Raw genomic sequence first — 18044 nt, 5'->3', positions numbered from 1 at the left:
GTATATATATACACACACACACACAACTATGTTTCACTAACCAAATGATTTTCCTAAGCAATCCCAAATTTCTTCATGTGTGCATGTATCATTTCCCAACTAAATTGGTACCACCTAAAAAATGCAAAGAAAACATCTTTCTTTCTCACTCATTGCACATATTGTAGTCCTTATAGATACTCCATAATATCATGAACTAGGAGAATACATTCATGAACACATAGACAGGTTCACGGGCATTCTTTCCTCTAAAGCCATTTAATGATGTTATAGAATCTCCATTCTTTTGAAAACATAGCACTTCTTCCAGGCTGCAGCAATTTCAGGTTTCCTCAAAACACATAAATTAGACTAATCATAATTGAACCAATACATTAATTTTTCACTTGTTGACCTTGAGGTTTTCTGACAGATTACAGGGCCATTTCTGCATCCCTAGGGCTGCATTTCTAGAGGACCACCTTTGCCTGACAGTGGTGGCCAGTCCTCACCTCTTCCCCATGCCTCCTGGAGCCCTCTGGACACCCTAGTCCTCCCCTCCCCTGCACATTCCCATTCTGCAGGTCTCTTCCCGGATGCTAAAACCTTGGGCTACCAGCCCTAAAATGATTTCCATTCACTTAAAGAAATTCCTCTAGGAAACCCCAGCCTGCACACCTCCCACTCTGCCCCTGTCCTTCCCTGGGTCTGGGTCATCCAGGCCCAGATGCTGGAAGAAGCCGTATCCATTTCCCGTGGGTCTCAGTGAGGGAGGGGGCAGCATTTATTGAGAGCGGGATTGGTCACTTCGTACATTATTTGACTAAAAGTCTGTACATTTAATAATAATTCCAAAGAGAATATTTTAGCTCTTATCATTATCCATCCTTATGGTCCTTAACAACGAAATGTGGGATGCCTGTGGCTACACAGGATGCTCTCAGTCTTACAAATAGCGGGGAAAGCATGGTGTCACTGGCTGCCAATGCTGTGTGTGCACCCCTCACGCCAGTAGCTCACTCACTCCTGGGCACACCAGCTGCTTGCCCTTAGTCCTGGTTACGGCTTGTGTATTCACCATGGGGTCCCTCAACCCACTCCCGCCGTCATCGTTTTTGGGGAAGTGCTCGCTCAACTGTGGCAAACTTATACAACAGGGATTAGGGAACCAAGTAAAACAAATTTAGGTGTATAATGGAGGAAGTAGGAAATTACAGAAGCTTTGAGTTTGAAAAGAATTTTTTTCAAATCCTAAAGCCCACCTCCCATTTGTGACGCACAGAATCTGAGGACCAGGAAGGTTAAGAGGCCACGGAGGCTACACGGCAGGTCAGTGATAAAGGCAGGACTCGAGCTCAGAGCTCCTGGCGCTCCATCCAGCTCTCTTCCACTTCCCCATGGAACGTCCCCAGCCTTTGTCAAAATACGTTAGAAAACCTGGGCTAGCTTCTAAAGGGATCTGACATGACAAGGATATACAGTGAAAGCATGGGAATTTATTTGATTTTGAAATTATGCCCTTAATTCCTGTCATTTCTTTTCTCTCATTAAATCTTAACCTAACCTGGGTAATTTTGTTTTTTTAAGAAGGAGAAAATATTGGAACCTGCATTAAACTCTCCTGTTTGTTTTGCCAGCCAAATCCCCAGGGAGGAGGTTGGAGGTCTCCAGAGTCCCTGTTCCTACATCTTGGAAATCAGATTCTAAAGGGTTCCCAATTACCTCCATATAAATGACTTTGTCAATTAATGACAAATTGGCATAGTCATCTCAGAAGCCACCAAATAGCTTAGAAGCATATTATAAATTAGACGCACATTTCAATCTCTTTACCTGAAATTGACATGGCAAAATGCCACATGGTAAAAACTTTTTAACCGGAATCAAATAGATAAGCATTCGAGGCCATCATGCTAAAGGGTGAACCCCATCGTAGAAGGCTTGGGAAGGTATTCAAGTCAGAACTCTACCGACCAGGTTTATTGTGCCGTCTACTAAGTAGTCCTCTCCGTCTCCATGGCTATCTCATATGTGCGTGGGGAGAAAGCGATTGATTTGTTTTTTCAACAGGCTGCCAGATGCACTGAGGAGAAGATTCAGCTTACTCGCCCTCGCCACTAAAAATAGAGGTCTGCTAGTTAAATTTAATGTGTATTAATGCCTAATAGGTTGCCTTTAGTACTTGGCACTTTGGAAGAATATTTAGTTAAGAACAAGCTCAACAAGCCTCCTTGTTTAGAGTTGAATCCTTACGCTTCCTCGCAGGGGTCCCCATCAGTGAGGCAACAGTCCGGGAAAAGAATTGTTGAACTGAACATCCCCAGATTGGATCCTGAGGTTCAGAAGGGTCAGGTCATCTCTGTTTCCCAGGGGAGCCCTCAGAGCTCTTTGACAACCAGGGCAGCAGTGGTGGTGATAAGGGGCAGAAGCTGATGGGCTGATGTCCCCGTCCATGCAGTTTTCAATTGTGTGGTGAATAGCACCCTATTCAGTGCCGAAATCCATGAACTGAAATTGTGGTTATTCATGTAGTCAGAAGGATGACTTTATGTCAATACATGTAATTTAAATTACAGATCACTGTAGTGTGTTGTCATGATAACACTGAACCGTCATCTAAATTACACGTTATAAATATATACATTAACACATACACATATATTAACATTTTAGAATGGCCTCCTGTACTGTACCTGATACTTTGGAGAAGGTTAGGATGTCAACATTGGTATCAGGTGACTTGTAGCCACAGGACCTGCATCCCAGTTTACCATGCCCCCACTAACACCCACAGTTTACTGGCACACCTGTGTCAACACCGTTCCAAATGAGTCACTCACCCTGCGTACATGTACGAATTACCTTTCACATTTGGTTTGTCAAAGAGGCAGAGGTCACATCTGGTAGAGTTACTGAGTCACCGGTGTAGGAATCTGAAACCCAAACTCCCTCCACTGAATTCTCTCCCTCGCCTTTGTAAATGTTCTATTTCACCAGCACAGGGCTGTCAGCCTCAAGATTTAAAGATTTAAGCTTGAAGGGGCTGTAATTATTTCTCTAGGGCTCTGTCGAGATTTCTGTAGCTTACTCATTCAGTGTTCCCGCGTGATTTTGTATTTGTCATTTTTTTTTTTCTCTGCAACAGCAGAAGTTTTTACATTGCTCCACACAAATGGAAAACTAAGGTGAACACAATAAATCTGAACTTGACTTTCCATACCTATCACCACTGCGAAAAGGCTGAGTAAGGAGTGATTAGGACTGTGATTATAACGGTGGGCTTTTATTAGAAAGATAAACCGTCTTTGCCCAGGTTATTTCTTGGTAAGGTCGTTTAAGTGGAATTTTCACTTTGCTCCTTTTTTCTTTTACTTATAGGTCCTGAATGTTCCCAGAACTACACAACACCTAGTGGGGTGATAAAGTCCCCAGGATTTCCTGAAAAATATCCCAACAGCCTAGAATGCACCTATATTATCTTTGCACCAAAGCTGTCGGAGATTATCCTGGAATTTGAAAGCTTTGACCTGGAGGCTGACTCCAATCCTCCTGGGGGGATGTTTTGCCGCTATGACCGGCTAGAAATCTGGGATGGATTCCCTGATGGTAAGAATGGCAGGAAGCACCCCCAAAAGGGAAGGATCTGGGGGAAGGGTCCTGGGATCCTTTTTACAAGCATCATGACACATGCATCACTTTAAAAAGTAGCTCAGGGCTCCCCTGGTGGTGCAGTGGTTGGGCTGGGAAGATCCCACGTGCCGCGGAGCAGCTAGGCCCGTGAGCCACGGCCGGCCGCTGAGCCTGCGCGTCCGGAGCCTGTGCTCCGCAACAAGAGAGGCCGCGATAGTGAGAGGCCCGCGCACCGCGATGAAGAGTGGCTCCCGGTCGCCGCAACTAGAGAGAGCCCTCGCACAGAAAGGAAGACCCAACACAGCCATAAATAAATAAATAAATTAATTAAAAAAAAAAAAGTAGCTCAAAAGGAGGAGGCAAAACAGTAACTTTCTTTATGCAGAGCCGTGATGAAATATTTGAGCCCAAAAAAGACTTGGTAACTTTCTAATCTAATGCCTTCATTTTATAGATGAGGAAACAGAGGTCATAAAAGTCTATGCAAGGTCTCATAAGTATTTTGGTGACAAAATTGGGACCAATCCATGGTTTTCCTGACTTAAGTATTTTGCTCATTTCAATGACTTGCCTATAGGTCATTGATTCATAAACTCATCAGAGGGTGAGCTCTTAAGACATCAGTTAAATCAAACCATTCATTTTGTAAATGCAGAGACTAAGGGCCAGAGAGGTTTAGTACCTGCTGAAATTTTAACAGTGAAATACGCATCTATTATGCTACCAAAACATTTAGAAATTTAGGAAAGGAAGGAGGAGAATATTTGGACAGTCCTCATTTAGATGGATTCCTTGTCTGCTCTCTAGGGAATTTTTATCTTTGGGGATTCAAATCGCCTCAGTACATCCTTGGTACACCTTGTTCCTGCCATCTGAATTCATCGTCCATTCAAAAAATATATTTATTGAGCACCTGCCATGGACCAGGCGCTGTTCTAGCCTCTTGGCAAACAAAGCAAAGATGGCTGCCCTGTTTAGATTCTACCAGGGGGAATGAGGTATTAAACAGGGCACATTACAGATAAATGAAGTATGTGTATGGAATGTTAGAAGATGAGAAGTGCTATAAACAAACAAAAGGGAAAAGAAAAGAAGAAAAAGTAGAGTAAAGGCATGAGAAGAACGAAGGTTAGGGGAGAGGGATGGGGGAATTTTTAAATAGGGCAATCAGGTCAGACCTTATTAAGAAAGTGAGAAAGATTTGAAGGAGGCGGGGGAGGTAGCCATGTGGCCAGCTAAATGAAAGTTCTCCATTTCAACCCTTGTGAACTAGAAGGTGAATGGCAAAAATACACACCCAGGTTCTGAACAGAGGGAGATAATATCAAGTAATTTGTTGCAGCTGCATTGCTTGTCTTGTGTTTAGTCTGGTTTAATAGTAAGATTTCTCTGGAGAACACACTCTGCACAGATCAGAAAGGGTGGCTTGGAAGTTCTTACGAATCATGCAATTAGAGCTTTGGAGCCATCTATGAAATAGTCAGATATTATTATCAAGATGCAGGAAAGAATATTTAAGTAAACTGTAAACGAAGAGCTAGTATAATGTGAAAGAAATTGCCTTTGTCTTTGAAATGAGATGAAAATGATCAGTGTAATTTAGTTTAGGTATGTTCCTCAATAGTAAAAAACACTGGAGAAAATCTGGGTTTAGAGAAAGCTTATGCTGTCATTGGAGCGCATGGCTGAGTTATCATTACTTTAGCCTCTTCGTTGCTTTTTTACCACATAAATAGGGTTATGATGATCTTATCGGAACTCCTTCATTAAGTAATGAGATTTGCCCAAACAGAGCACTGATTGATTTCCAAGTATTCAATCCGATAATTAGGAAAACAGTATTATAATAGTATTGTAATAATAGATGGAACATTTAATAATGGGTTTATTTGTTCACAATCCAAATTTGCAGCCTTCCTTTCTAGAACTTATATTTAAATTGACATCTGAAAAGAAGGTCCAATGAACCAACTTATGTAGAAAGGAGCACATTGTTATTAGTGTCAAGGGTTTTCCAAAGTAGTAATTTTCTGGCTCTAGAAAATCACTGAGTTGAAGCAAAGAACAATTAACAATACAGGTTGTCAGCCTTGTAGTTCACCCATGTTTTAAACTATGCCGTGTTTGACTTACTCCCCGAGAAAACTGGCTTTGGAATGTGAAAAATGTGATCGTGTATTTGTTAGTATTTATCTGGTCTCGTCCAGCGTACACCAGCATCACAGCTCACTCTTTTTTAGGCAGAATGAAAGACTGTGTCCTCCTGGGTTTTTTATCAGTGGCACTAGGAACCTTTTTGTCATGTAGTTCAACACATAGAGTTCCTTGCCAGCAAAATGGCTTTTAGTCTTTGATATCCTTTCCAAAAACAACAACCAGAAGGTGCTGAAGGCTTGTAACCATCAAGTGATTTTATGTTGCATTTTATCATAAGCATTGAATTAGATGACTGAGTAATTGAAAGTGACCCATTGATTTGAAGAGAAGCAGTTTACTCCAAAACTTGAGGTCCACGGCATGCACGTGGCAAACCCCACTCCTCCAGCTAGCACTCTCTTTGAAGCAACATAGATTCCCAAGTAGTGGCTCTGGAGTCATTGGTGGAAGTTTACATATGGTTTGAGAGCCATGAGCTAAGCACGACTGCAAATGCTTGTGCTGAATTATGGAACCAAACATGAATGCCTAGCTCACAAAACCTGGGTGCAGATGAAGCCAGCTGTCCATCCAGGCTGGGGAAAGAGTTGGAACTGAGGCTGTGACCTACGCTCCCCAAATTATCAATGATTTTAGGAATAAGCATCATGAAAGCTGGATTGAGTTCTGTTTGGTTTTTATGTACTTTCATATTAAAATTAACCTTCTAAAATATAAATATAAAATATCAATTATATAAACCTTCCAAAATGTAAATGACATAAATGTTGCAAATTCTTTTCTCTGGGGAAAAGTTGCAAAATCCAGATAGTCTCCACCAAAAGGTTTATGCTAAGAAAAGTAGATGTAGCCTATCTTGTACCTTTTCAAAATAATCCCCTTTCTTGTTTATTTATTCAAAATACCTCATTTTAAAAGTACCTCCTGGGGCTTCCCTGGTGGCGCAGTGGTTGAGAGTCCGCCTGCCGATGCAGGGGACGCGGGTTTGTGCCCTGGTCCGGGAAGATCCCACATGCCGCGGAGCGGCTGGGCCCGTGAGCCGTGGCCGCTGAGCCTGCGCGTCCGGAGCCTGTGCTCCGCAACGGGAGAGGCCACAACAGTGAGAGGCCTGCGTACCGCAAAAAAAAAAAAAAAATTACCTCCTTATAGTAGATTGTTGCCTTTTTTTCTCATAAAAAGGTGGCAGAAAGCCAAATTGTCTGATTCTGAGGTAGGGTTATAATTAATGGAGGGATTAGTGGGAAAATACAAAGAATGGGGTTTTGCCATTTCCTGTTGCAGGTGTATCTTTCAAACAGCACAAATCCTGTGTTGCCTTCACACCTGAGAAGCTATGATCATCGCAGGTCTGCTCTCCCCCAAGAGACAGCTTAGTACCTGTTGCTTAAATTTTCCAATTGTTCTAGTTTTGAATTATACGTCTGTTTTTGTGACAGTTTGAATTCATCTCCTAGGCCTTTGGCTCCACAACCGGAAGCAGGGAACCCCAGAGCTGCGGTCATGTCAATCCACAAATGAGCGCATACACGAGACAGATGAGGGTCTTGCAGCCGCTCTGGCTCAGATCAATATTGCATTAGCTTGCTAGGCTATGGTCTCGCTGTTGTTCAGGAAATTCAATACTTCTTTGTATTATAGTCGAAAAAGCCTTTCACTCTCCTATCTTGAGGGCTCCTAAAGAGAGCTGCACACTGCTTGCTGTCCCGGGGCAATATTCAGAAGGACAGAAGGCAGATTTACCCGGCATGTCTAAAACATTATAAACCAGTGAGTCATGGAGACTCTCTAAATTATGAGTCTGCACTAGACAAGTTCTCTTCTGTTTGCTCTTTCAAAGAGACTCCACCTCCTGCCCTCCCCAGAAGAACTGGTGACAGCAGAGGGGTGGGGTGGGAAGGCGGCCGGAGCTCGGGGTGGTGAGGGCGTGACTGCAGCTTTGCTTGTGTGCTTGTATTCTTGGTAAGGTCAGTGGCGGTGGCGATCTGAGAAAGACCCCCAGGAGTAAGGCTGTAAAAGTTTGCCCACAAACTCAAGAAGAAGAAAGTTATGAAACCACAATAATGGAATTTAAATGAGGGAAAAGACTGAGGGAGGATGAATAGACTCTAAGCCTCCCATTAAGATTACAGACCAGAAATGGGATTCTTTCTGAGGAAACGAAAGACCTGACTTTATGACTCCAGCAAGATATTTTCATGCATATGTTGCTGGCAACTTTGCGCTCTTAGGGGAAGGGGAAGGTGTTGAATTGGTGATAGGGCCACATTCAGAATGAAGAAAACTTGGCGAAGAGCTAGTACTTGTTGTGGGAGAATCTGTGGCCAGGATTAAAGCCAGAGAGAAACAAAAAGCCGTGAGAGTTTCATCTGAGATGCTGTCTTCTGCCAACTGGGAAACCTGATATCATGACCTTTCCCCTCATTCTGCAGAGCCACTGTCCACGACCACGTGGTGCCCTATGTATCCGTCCTCTAAATGGGCAGACTCCTTGTCCTCTTCATAATAAAGCAGTTGACACACACAAACACTTGGGTGCTAGAGAGTGAGGGGTGACAGTAGAGAGAAATCGGTCACATCCATTACTTTGATCACGTGGAGAAGTTATCAGCTATTCAAACTTATCATTTTGCGCTAACTCAAATAGTAAACCACTTTAGCTTAGTTTCTTTCTTTTCTTTCCTTTTATTTTTTAAAGAGGGTTGGCCAAGAACTGAAAACCTGTTAGCCCAGGATCCAAGCACTCTAAAACGCAGGGCGCTCAGATAGCCACCTGCCAGGAACTTAGCTAGCATGTGGGGCTCCAGGGAAGCCAGTTCACGTGGGGTTCACTTTCTCGATCACACGTGAAGCTTCACCCAGCTCTCACCAGCCACCTTCTGCATCCAAGCAGCACACACCGGCCTGGGAACCCCACCTCCCTGCCGAAGGCCCATCCCTCCAGAGAAAGGTCCACCTACTGTGCCTCCTTGAACAAAGCAATAACTCTTAGTTGAAATGCACAGAACCATGGATTTCTTGGACGGGAAAATGGTCCACACCAGATTGTCCTTCAAAGCCCAAACCATCTGGTATGTTTTTACCATATGTGCAATAAAAAACAAATCTAGAGAAAAGGGGATTTTTTTTTTTTTTTTTTTTTGTCTTACTGCTGACCTGGACAGGGAAATGGAAAGATTTTCCAAGCCCAGGGGGCTTCCACACTGTCTATAAGGCAACTTACAGTTGCTAATTGCCACGGTTGGTCTAAAAGCACTTCAACAAAGGGATGGCCAGTATAAGCCAAAGAACAACTTGGGTGGATCGCCAATCAGTCAGCGTCCCCAATCTTTTTCTGCCTCAGTTACTACCTGTTTCCTGGCGTGCAGTCAAATGTCTGCTTTGCGTCATCTCCTCGTCACTGGACACAAGTGCGATGCAGTCACCTCTCTAAGGTTTGGGAGATAAAAAACTGAGAAGTCAGAAAGACGCATTTTCTTTTGTTTTGATTACAATTTGCTATTATGTGTACATTATTGGTATCTATAATTTCTCAATTGTTTAATTGTTACGATTATGAATCAGTCTTCAGATACAGCCCTGATTAGGACAAAATCTACTGTCCTTTGTCTAAGTCTGTGATGTTCATCATAACGAGGCTCCAGGACTGAAAGATGGAAAGAGGAAGGAAGTGGGGGTCACCCAGGGCTGGGTCAGACCTTGGTACTGCTCTGGTGCCAGGACTGGTTTCTAGAACATTCCCCAGGATCCCCTCCTAGGGTGGGGGCATTGAGGGCAGGTGACTCCAGGAGCCCCCGGTGGGTGATCGCAAGCTGGCTAGAGTTCCTGGGCGCTGGACGGTGTGCCCCGTGCGGTCCTGGAGATGAATGCCAGGGTGCACTCGACAGGCCAAATCTCCTTTGCAATCGAAGCAAGCAATTCGATTTTGTTCCTGAAAACAGTCCTGCTCACTGGGGAATGTGGTTATGCCTGTTATTGCCCTTCAGAGCACACTTGAAAATCCTCTCCGCAAACCCGGTCCAATATGTTCACTGCAAAACCATTAGCTAGTGAAGACTTGCTTGGGGTAAGAAAACACTTCCGGGTTCCACCGGGACCCATGTTCACAAATGGTTCTGCTGGCATCTGCTGCAGAAGAAAAGGTATTTTCACGATCTCTGCATTTCTCCCTCTGCAGTTGGTCCCCACATTGGGCGTTACTGTGGGCAGAAAACACCAGGTCGAATCCGCTCCTCATCCGGCATCCTGTCCATGGTTTTCTACACGGACAGCGCCATAGCCAAAGAAGGCTTCTCGGCAAACTATAGTGTCTTGCAAAACAGTGTTTCAGAAGGTCAGTATTTATGCTTCTTGCAAAGCCCTGCGGTAAATAGTCACTGTTATTCCTCCTCACACACCTGGGGCCCTGTGAACACTACCGATGTGTTTTGTGAGCTGGAGTGCCAAGTGTTTGTTTTTCTCTTTTAAATGGTTTATATGAATATCAATAGGAAGAATTCTTTGGGGTGCTTTCTTAAAACTATGTGTGAGAAGGCTGCATGTAAGCCTCTGAAATTATGGGAGAAAAAGTGGGAAACGGCAAAACTGTGCCTTGAAACAATGAAATATGGCCAGACCACCTACCTGGTACCCTCCAGTGTGTGTTGGGCTGAGAGCCAGGAAAGGACAGGCATCGATCCTGGATAAGAAGAACCAATCAGCATCAGCAGAGTTCATCGACAGGCAGGCAGGTAGAATAGATGGTGCGTGGTGGTTTGATCTGGGGAGACCCTGGTGGAAGCTGTTTTTGTTTTTCTTATGTGAATGAAAGTGGATGTTCATGTAAAAGAAGCATGTTTTAACTTCTGCTATAACTTTCCATAAAAGGAGAAAAAGTCATCTTTTTTTAATATCTTCTTAAAATACAAGACTAAGTTGATGTGGTCTCCAGCTCTTTTAAGAGCCCGAGGGAAAAAAACCTGAAGAAACAATGAATAATTTGTGTTTCATCAGTTTTAGCTGCCAGGTTGTAACGTAGCACAGGGAAAAGGCAGGGGAGTTAGGAGACCTGCTCTACAGATATGCTTGTATCTTTTCTACCAGATCTTACTGGAAAACGGAAAGGCCAATTAAACTTCAAAATCTTATCTTTACTTAATTTATTTGGTTAATCCATTCATGTATTTTTGTGCCATTTTATATTCCAAATAACAAACCTAAGCTTAAAAGTAGAAAACCAGTGAAAGAAAACCTTTTATGCCATAAAACCTTATTAATTATGATAGAAAATTCAGAAAATGTGGAAATTTGGTTAGTTGAAGTTTTTCTGGATGGTTGAGAATCTTCTTTTTAATCTCTAAAGTTTTTTTTGCACTTTGGTACTTTACAATTTTCCTAAAATTGATTATTCACTTCCCAGTATCATAGTTCATATTTCATTGTTTGCTGAGCTTATGAGGCCCAATGGAATATATGTTTTCATGATTCATGGTCATCGTTGTGAATATTACTATTTATGCTGTAAAACTGTGGTGCTCTTTGGGACCCTATGATACTGCACTTTACCCTGATGGATACTGTTGTGTTTTAATAAAATAAACCAATGGTGTTAATAACTATGGCCAGTCCAGGGCAGGGGCAAAACAAAGGGGACGGCTGGTGCCAATTGCAAGGACTCTGAAAGATGTAGAGGTAAAGTCTACTTAGCCCACCAAATATGGGCTATAAATGGACAAAGAGTCTTTTTCACTTTTACTAGATCTTAGAGGAAATATTAAAATTTTATTTAAATGTAACTCGATGTGTATGCATATGACATATCAGCATACATTCAACTTTGAAAATAAATCCTAATTTCCATCATTTCCTAAAAACTTTCTAACAGTATTTATATCAACCTAAGCCCTGTTGGAAAAATAATCAACTGTGAGATCTTCATAGCCTTGCTTTTCAGAATTCTTGCCATGAAAATGCACGTATCGGTGCTACAATCCAGTAAGTCCCTCGTTGTCATCTTTTGTAAGACTGTGTGAACATCGAAAAGACCGTTTTAGTTTTCCAGATCAAAAAAGGAGATATGCATCCTAGGTCCCCTTCGTTTTGATGACTTAGGGCCATTTTTTTTTTTTTCCCTTCAGACTTCAAGTGTATGGAAGCTCTGGGCATGGAATCCGGAGAGATTCACTCTGACCAGATCACAGCTTCTTCCCAGTACAGCACCAACTGGTCTGCCGAACGTTCCCGCCTCCACTATCCTGAGAATGGGTGGACCCCTGGAGAGGATTCCTACAAAGAGTGGATCCAGGTATGTGGCTTATACTTGGTACACTCAGGGTGGAAGATTTGGGTCATCTAATACGGTTGTTGAAAAAAAGCAACGCCGTGACTAATGCCTTCCAACGAGAAGGACAGGGACCACCACCGAGTGTAATCACTTCGCAGAATTCACAGGATCAGAGAAAAGCAGGCCTAGATGACATCCCTGAAAACCCCCTATCTTCTCAGATACTTACATATGACTCTTACAGAATCTGAGCACAGATGTCTCACTTGGGTAACAACTAAAAGAGCTGAGTTTTTTTTTCCACAGCAGCCATACATTTTCTATGGATGTGCTTCCTACTTCAACAGATTTTTATTTCCTTAATGAAATATATTACCTGTACTTGGAGGTGTGCCTGAAGTCATTGTTTTGTAAGGTGTTTTGTCTGTTTGCTCAGGTAGGAGAAGAGCAGAATGGGGTCGAGGTTTACTTTCCCACACTGGTCCAAGTAGCATGTGCCTAAGAAGTGGTTTAGTTGAAGGTATTGGTCTCTGTGGATTAGGTACAGGCACAGACGTAGGAAATGTACACGTCTCTGTCCTTAACAGTGATGTCGGTTCTGCTTTCCCCGCTTTGCTCTAATATTCCCCTCCCTGCCTTCACCCTTCCACTCCCCACAGGCTCCCCTCCTCTGCACCTCCACCCGGACTCATCTCCAGCTCATCCCTGGCACCACTCCCAAAGCCTAAACTTGCCCAACCTTGATGTCTGGATACTCCCACCTGAGGCCTGACGTTCATGTTCTTGACTTTTTCACCCACTGTCAAAGGAAACATCATATCTGGCTGTGTGGGTTAAACTGTGGGCAAATTATCCAATGTTATTTGCTGAAGGATCCAGATTTCCTCTTCAGGAGAGTAGGCAGAGCCTTTCCTGCACTAATTGCGAGATATAGAAAAATGACTAATTCCCAGGGAGAGTTTCTAAGCAAGTAAATATACCAGGGTGATTAATCCCCTACTTTCTACATCTATGCCTGTTTCAGTCTGTTGAGCACAAATACAAGATTTTGTTTTACTTTCGAAAGGTCAATATTAGTTTAACATACACTTAAAGTGAAATGGCCTATTTCAGAAGGCTGAACTCACACTAACCTCGAAATGATAACACTGAGAAATGCGTAGAGGGTGAGAAAAGAAGAGGCTTTTACCTTGGGTGGGATTGCTGAATCCAGCTCTAGATTAAGTCAGAAATGAAATGAACCTGCCTACGTCAAAATAGCTCTTGGAGACTTGTGTTTCCACATCCCCACACCAACCAGCAGTTCCGTGTGATTGACAGACGTGCCTCTAGAGAGAAGCTTACGTTTTGCAGTGCTAAGCATGTTTGCATGGTAATGTAGTTGTATTCTCGGCAGGGTGGAGAACACTCAATAATTTAGGGATGTTAGTCTTGCAAGAGTTCTGAAAATGCAACGGTAGCAATTCTTCTGGGCAAGGAATTCTGTGTCAGTAGATGCGTGGAGACAGAACGGTCTCTCACAAAGCATTTGTCAGCGGGACAGGGTTTTACATCACTCTCAGGAGTTGGGCACCATTTGAGATGACCCCGGAAGAAAAATCTCAAATGGTCCAACTCTTTTCTATCAAAGTATGGTCGGGATAAGATAAGTAATCCAAACCCCCCAGACAAGAAGGTTTCCTTTTTGCTTATGCCACCCCCCATCTCTGGCCGGCAGGGGGTCTGCCCCACATCTTCTCACACCAGGACCTAGTTGGAGGGAGCGGCCGTCGTCCGAAACCTGTCACCAAGGCAGAGAGAGGGAGGGAGTATGGCCAGAAACGCTGACTCATGAGGTTCCATTGAGGAGCACGACACCAAGTTCATTGCCAAAGCACAGCCCACGGCCGGCCACGCTTAACTTCCAAGGGGCAGCAATTCCGCACCAGCTGGAGGGAGGACAGCTAGATATATTTGGTGACAGCACAAATGACACTGTGCCATTCATGGGATAGTCGCCATGTATCGAGTATTTCCTATGTGCCCCGACTTCTGCTGAGTACTTGACTCATGTTTATTCCATCCTCAGAGCAGTCCTGTGACAGAGGTTCAGTTATCCTTATTTTTTAAATGAGGACCCTGAGGTTCGGAGAGGTGAGTAAATGCCCAAGGTCACGGGCTTGGAAGCAAGGTCTGTTGGACTCCAACACCTGCTTCTTTACTCGTCGATGTGCTTTATCTTTATCACTAATTCCTATATATTCAGGTGTATCTTGCGAAGCATCTGTCCGCAACCCTTTATACTTTTCCTCGTGCTGAGAAGCCTCACACCAGGATGAGCGGGGGCTTCCTGTTTCTAAACCAAGAATGGGGAGCCCTTGCTCCTCTGCCCTCCAGGAGGTGAATGTCAGAGGAGCTCAGCGTCAGTTCACCTTGAGGGAAAACGATCTTTTTCTTCTGCGGGAGCTCAGCGGGCTCATTTCCACGCTAGTTGCGTCTGTGTACTTGGTGGGAGGTCTTAACATCCACCCATCACCTAATTATGAACAATTTCATGTGTTTCCAGCTTTTCTGAAACTCCTTGGAAGTGGAGGGCTTGTTTTCATCGGATAGATGTTTTATAAATTAACCCACAAGCACTGCATAAGGGAGGCTGAGGGCAGGAGGTACATACCTCCCATCACAGGACTCTTTGTACTTGACAGTCCTATTTGTATGCACATCAGAATGAGGATGGCATTTGTTTTCTTTTTCGGCTTTGTCACATTTTGCATGAAATATACCTCACAAAACATGGTGCTGTAGCAACAAGGACAAACACTTGCATATGTTAAATTAATAAGGCAGCCCTGGAAACTGACTCTCCCTCAAGACAGGAACAGTCTTTGGTTCAATTGTTTTCTCTAGGAAATTACCGAGTGACATAAAAAAACAATGCATCGTTAACCGCTGGTGTGGATGTCCTCTTTGTTGCTTCCTGTGGGATCTGTTGTCTGGCAAAAAGCTTAAGAACCAGGGCAAAAAGCCCTTTAGTGAGGAGGAGCATGAAGGGAAGTCCCGGCTTGGACATTTCCACGTGGTCACATCCTGCTCTAAAGGCCACTTCATATCCTGAGAAGCAAAAACCTCCTACTTGTCAATTGCAGAGTTAATCACCCTGTGAGATTTGCCCATGTTTTTCAGAGTATTCCATTCTGTTCCGTGTCCTAGAACTGCTGATCTTATTACTCAGTTCATCTTTATCTTCTTTTTGTTTCTGGTTAAATAATCAAGGATTCTAAGGAAAGACTCAGTGTATCGGTGGCACTCTAAAAATTCTTAATTTTCAAGCACATTATTGGAGCCCAAGCCATTAACCTCATTGCCACTGAATTTCTTTTCCTGTAAAATAAAGGTGACGTAGCCTTCTCCATTCAAGCTCCGACAGTCTACGAGACTGTGGATCTCAGAAAAAAGCAGGCTCGGATTTTTCTTTTCAGATCTGCAAACTAAGTGTGTAGAATGTGTCTGATCAGAAAACATGTTCTCCTAAATCCTGGTGTAGCCATTCACACACAAAGCAGAATTTAATTCGTTAATTATTTCAATGTTTTATTAATGATAGTGTTCACTGCACTGTAAACAGATTTATCCTTCTAGCTTTAATTAAAGCTCTTGGGAGTGCTTTCCTCAAAACAACTGTGACTTTGCCGTGATTAAAATGCCAGGAGACAAGAGAAAAAAAAAAGTCAAGAGACATAATGCCTGGATGGGATATGAACTTTGTTGATCCAAAGAAATAAAAATGGCACTAGGGACTAATCGATTACTATACCCTCCAGTGACTTTAGAAATAGAATTACTTGACAAACCAACTCAGGCTGAAACTCTGCTCATCTCCAAATTTGGTAGCATTGTCTTTTGTGGGAAAAATTTAAAATTGATGCTAGATTATTCATGCCTTCTCTTATTCCAGAGGAGCAGAAAGCAGTTGGCTTCTAAACCACATCCTGTTTGGTTTGGTCCATCAGCCCTATGATGGATTAATCCCACAGAAGAGAGTAATCTCCAAGAAGACCCTCTGTAGCTGTAAGAATACATCAGCAAGCCCCTTCTCTGTTCACTACATTTTCTGGTAGAAATGTTCATTCTGAGGGATGAGGAGAAGGAAAGTTCCAGAAGAGAGGAGCTCATGCTAACCTTCTGCGGAGGCTTGTTTCAGTGTTTTCCTTTTGCTTTACATGCATTTCCCTTTGATAATATTCCACATTTCCTAACTGAAGGAACTTTGAAAGCAGACACCAGTAACCAAAGGCCTTGGTGTAAGGAGTTGGGCTGAACTGAGTCAAAACACACACACACACCCCCACACACGCACACACACATACACACACACACACACACACACTCTCTCTCTCTCTCTCTCTCTCTCTCTCTCTCTCTCTCTCTCTCTCTCTCTCTCTCTCTCAGGGTTCACCTACTCACAGCCACAGCTGCAGGGTTGAAGAAAGTAGGTGCCCTCATTCAAACTATTCAAATCCAAGAGGCCCTGGGTTGCTTTGAGGATTTTAAAATTCATTTTAAGACATGTTCTAACAACAAAACCTTATGTTTCTATAGCGTTTTCCCTTTATAAAAGCCCCTTTTCATACACATCCCATTTTAGTCTTAGAGTGTAGGTTAAGTGGACCAGAGGTTCTTTATCTGCATCTTCCTATGAGAAGGCTGAAGCCCAGAGAGGTTAAATAGTTCATCAAGTCCTGATTTGGGGAAAAGCTGCAACTCGTGGGGAAAGTCAGCCTCACAGGGCCAAAGGGGACTTCTTTCCTCAGACTTGGGACCTGAGTCACTGGGCACTCGGGGTCAGATCTGAACCAGGCCCGGGTGCAGCTGGCCTTTGCAGAGCTCTTTGGCCGTTGGAATTGTGAGTTTTTCACCTCCTGCTCTGTCAAATGCAGTAAGCCGTGCAGATACTCTCACGCCAGCTAAACTGGGCAAAGCGAAAATCCTGGTGAGGTCTTAAGACCTCTTGAGTCACAGAGGAAACTGTCCTTCCTCTCGCCAGGTTCCCAGCCCCCAGCCCCAAGGTCTTCCCTGTAGTCCAGGGGGTCCTTCAGGGTTTACTACCCACAGGTGCCTCCACATCCACCCAGGGGTGTGAGTTGTTGCTACCAGCAACCTCCGAATCTCACTTGCAGCTTGCTGAGAATGGAGACAAAAGATCATTTAAAGGCATGGACCTGATTTCAAGAGCTAAGAAGGGGCTAGCTGGACATCCTTTACGTGCCAAATGGGATGAAATAACTCATGAATTCTTGGAAATGTTCCCTCTGACACAGTATTGGTACACATTTTTATTGCGTTTCAGGTGGGAGAAGTGAGTGTTTCTTACTCGATTAGAAGAATTTGTTATCTGAAACCCTTCTTTTTTTCTTCAGAGTGAGGGTTTCCCCAAATTGAAAGTAGAAGCTGAAGTAATTTATCGTAAAACTTTTAAATGTCATTTATTTTCACAAATTTCATGTCTCATTTTCTTTCCTTCTCAACTCTCTTGGACAAATCTTTCATTCTCTTATATGAATGTGTTGAGTGTGGAACAGGGATCTCCTATGAAATAGTTTGTGATTTTTCATACAGTTGCTAGTTTCTAGTAGGTTTATAATCTGTGTTCAAAATCGGTTCTATCTGCTGAATTGAACTAATCCAGAACATGTATGGAGGCACGTTATCCTGACTGTAAACACTCCGTGCTTACAGACCAGACACTTCGAGGATCGGGGGGCACTTTCTCATTCAGATCATTAGTAAATTGCTGAAATTGCAATAAAATGCTTTATAAATGTGTGACTAGAGAACTGACGAAAATAGCTCACTGGGTTACCCAAATGTGGAATGATGCATGTAAAATATAATGTTGGCAAATTTAGGGAAAATATAGCCGTTCAACTATTCCCCAGGTGTGCTCTGTGTGTGTTTTGCAATTAAATATTGACTTGCTATTTTAGCTGAAACATTGATCTGGAAGGGAGACAATTTGCTTTTTTTTTTTTTTTTTTTTTTT

The 18044-nt window shown here is 43.2% G+C and overlaps 1 protein-coding gene across 4 annotated transcripts in view; it reads left to right on the top strand.

The window, feature by feature from the left end:
* NRP1 (neuropilin 1) overlaps positions 1 to 18044 on the top strand; it is a 140054-nt gene that overhangs the window by 58921 nt on the left and 63089 nt on the right. For all 4 annotated transcript variants that reach the window (XM_007104621.4, XM_007104622.4, XM_007104620.4 and 1 more), the window contains exons 5-7: positions 3358 to 3585; positions 9941 to 10096; positions 11880 to 12046. In XM_007104621.4, coding sequence (XP_007104683.1) covers positions 3358 to 3585; positions 9941 to 10096; positions 11880 to 12046 — 551 coding nt within the window. The remainder of the gene's footprint in view (positions 1 to 3357; positions 3586 to 9940; positions 10097 to 11879; positions 12047 to 18044) is intronic.

This window comes from Physeter macrocephalus, chromosome 11 (genome assembly GCF_002837175.3).
Source record: "Physeter macrocephalus isolate SW-GA chromosome 11, ASM283717v5, whole genome shotgun sequence".
Classification (NCBI taxonomy): domain Eukaryota; kingdom Metazoa; phylum Chordata; class Mammalia; order Artiodactyla; family Physeteridae; genus Physeter; species Physeter macrocephalus.
This window is presented reverse-complemented; position numbering and strand designations above follow the sequence as displayed.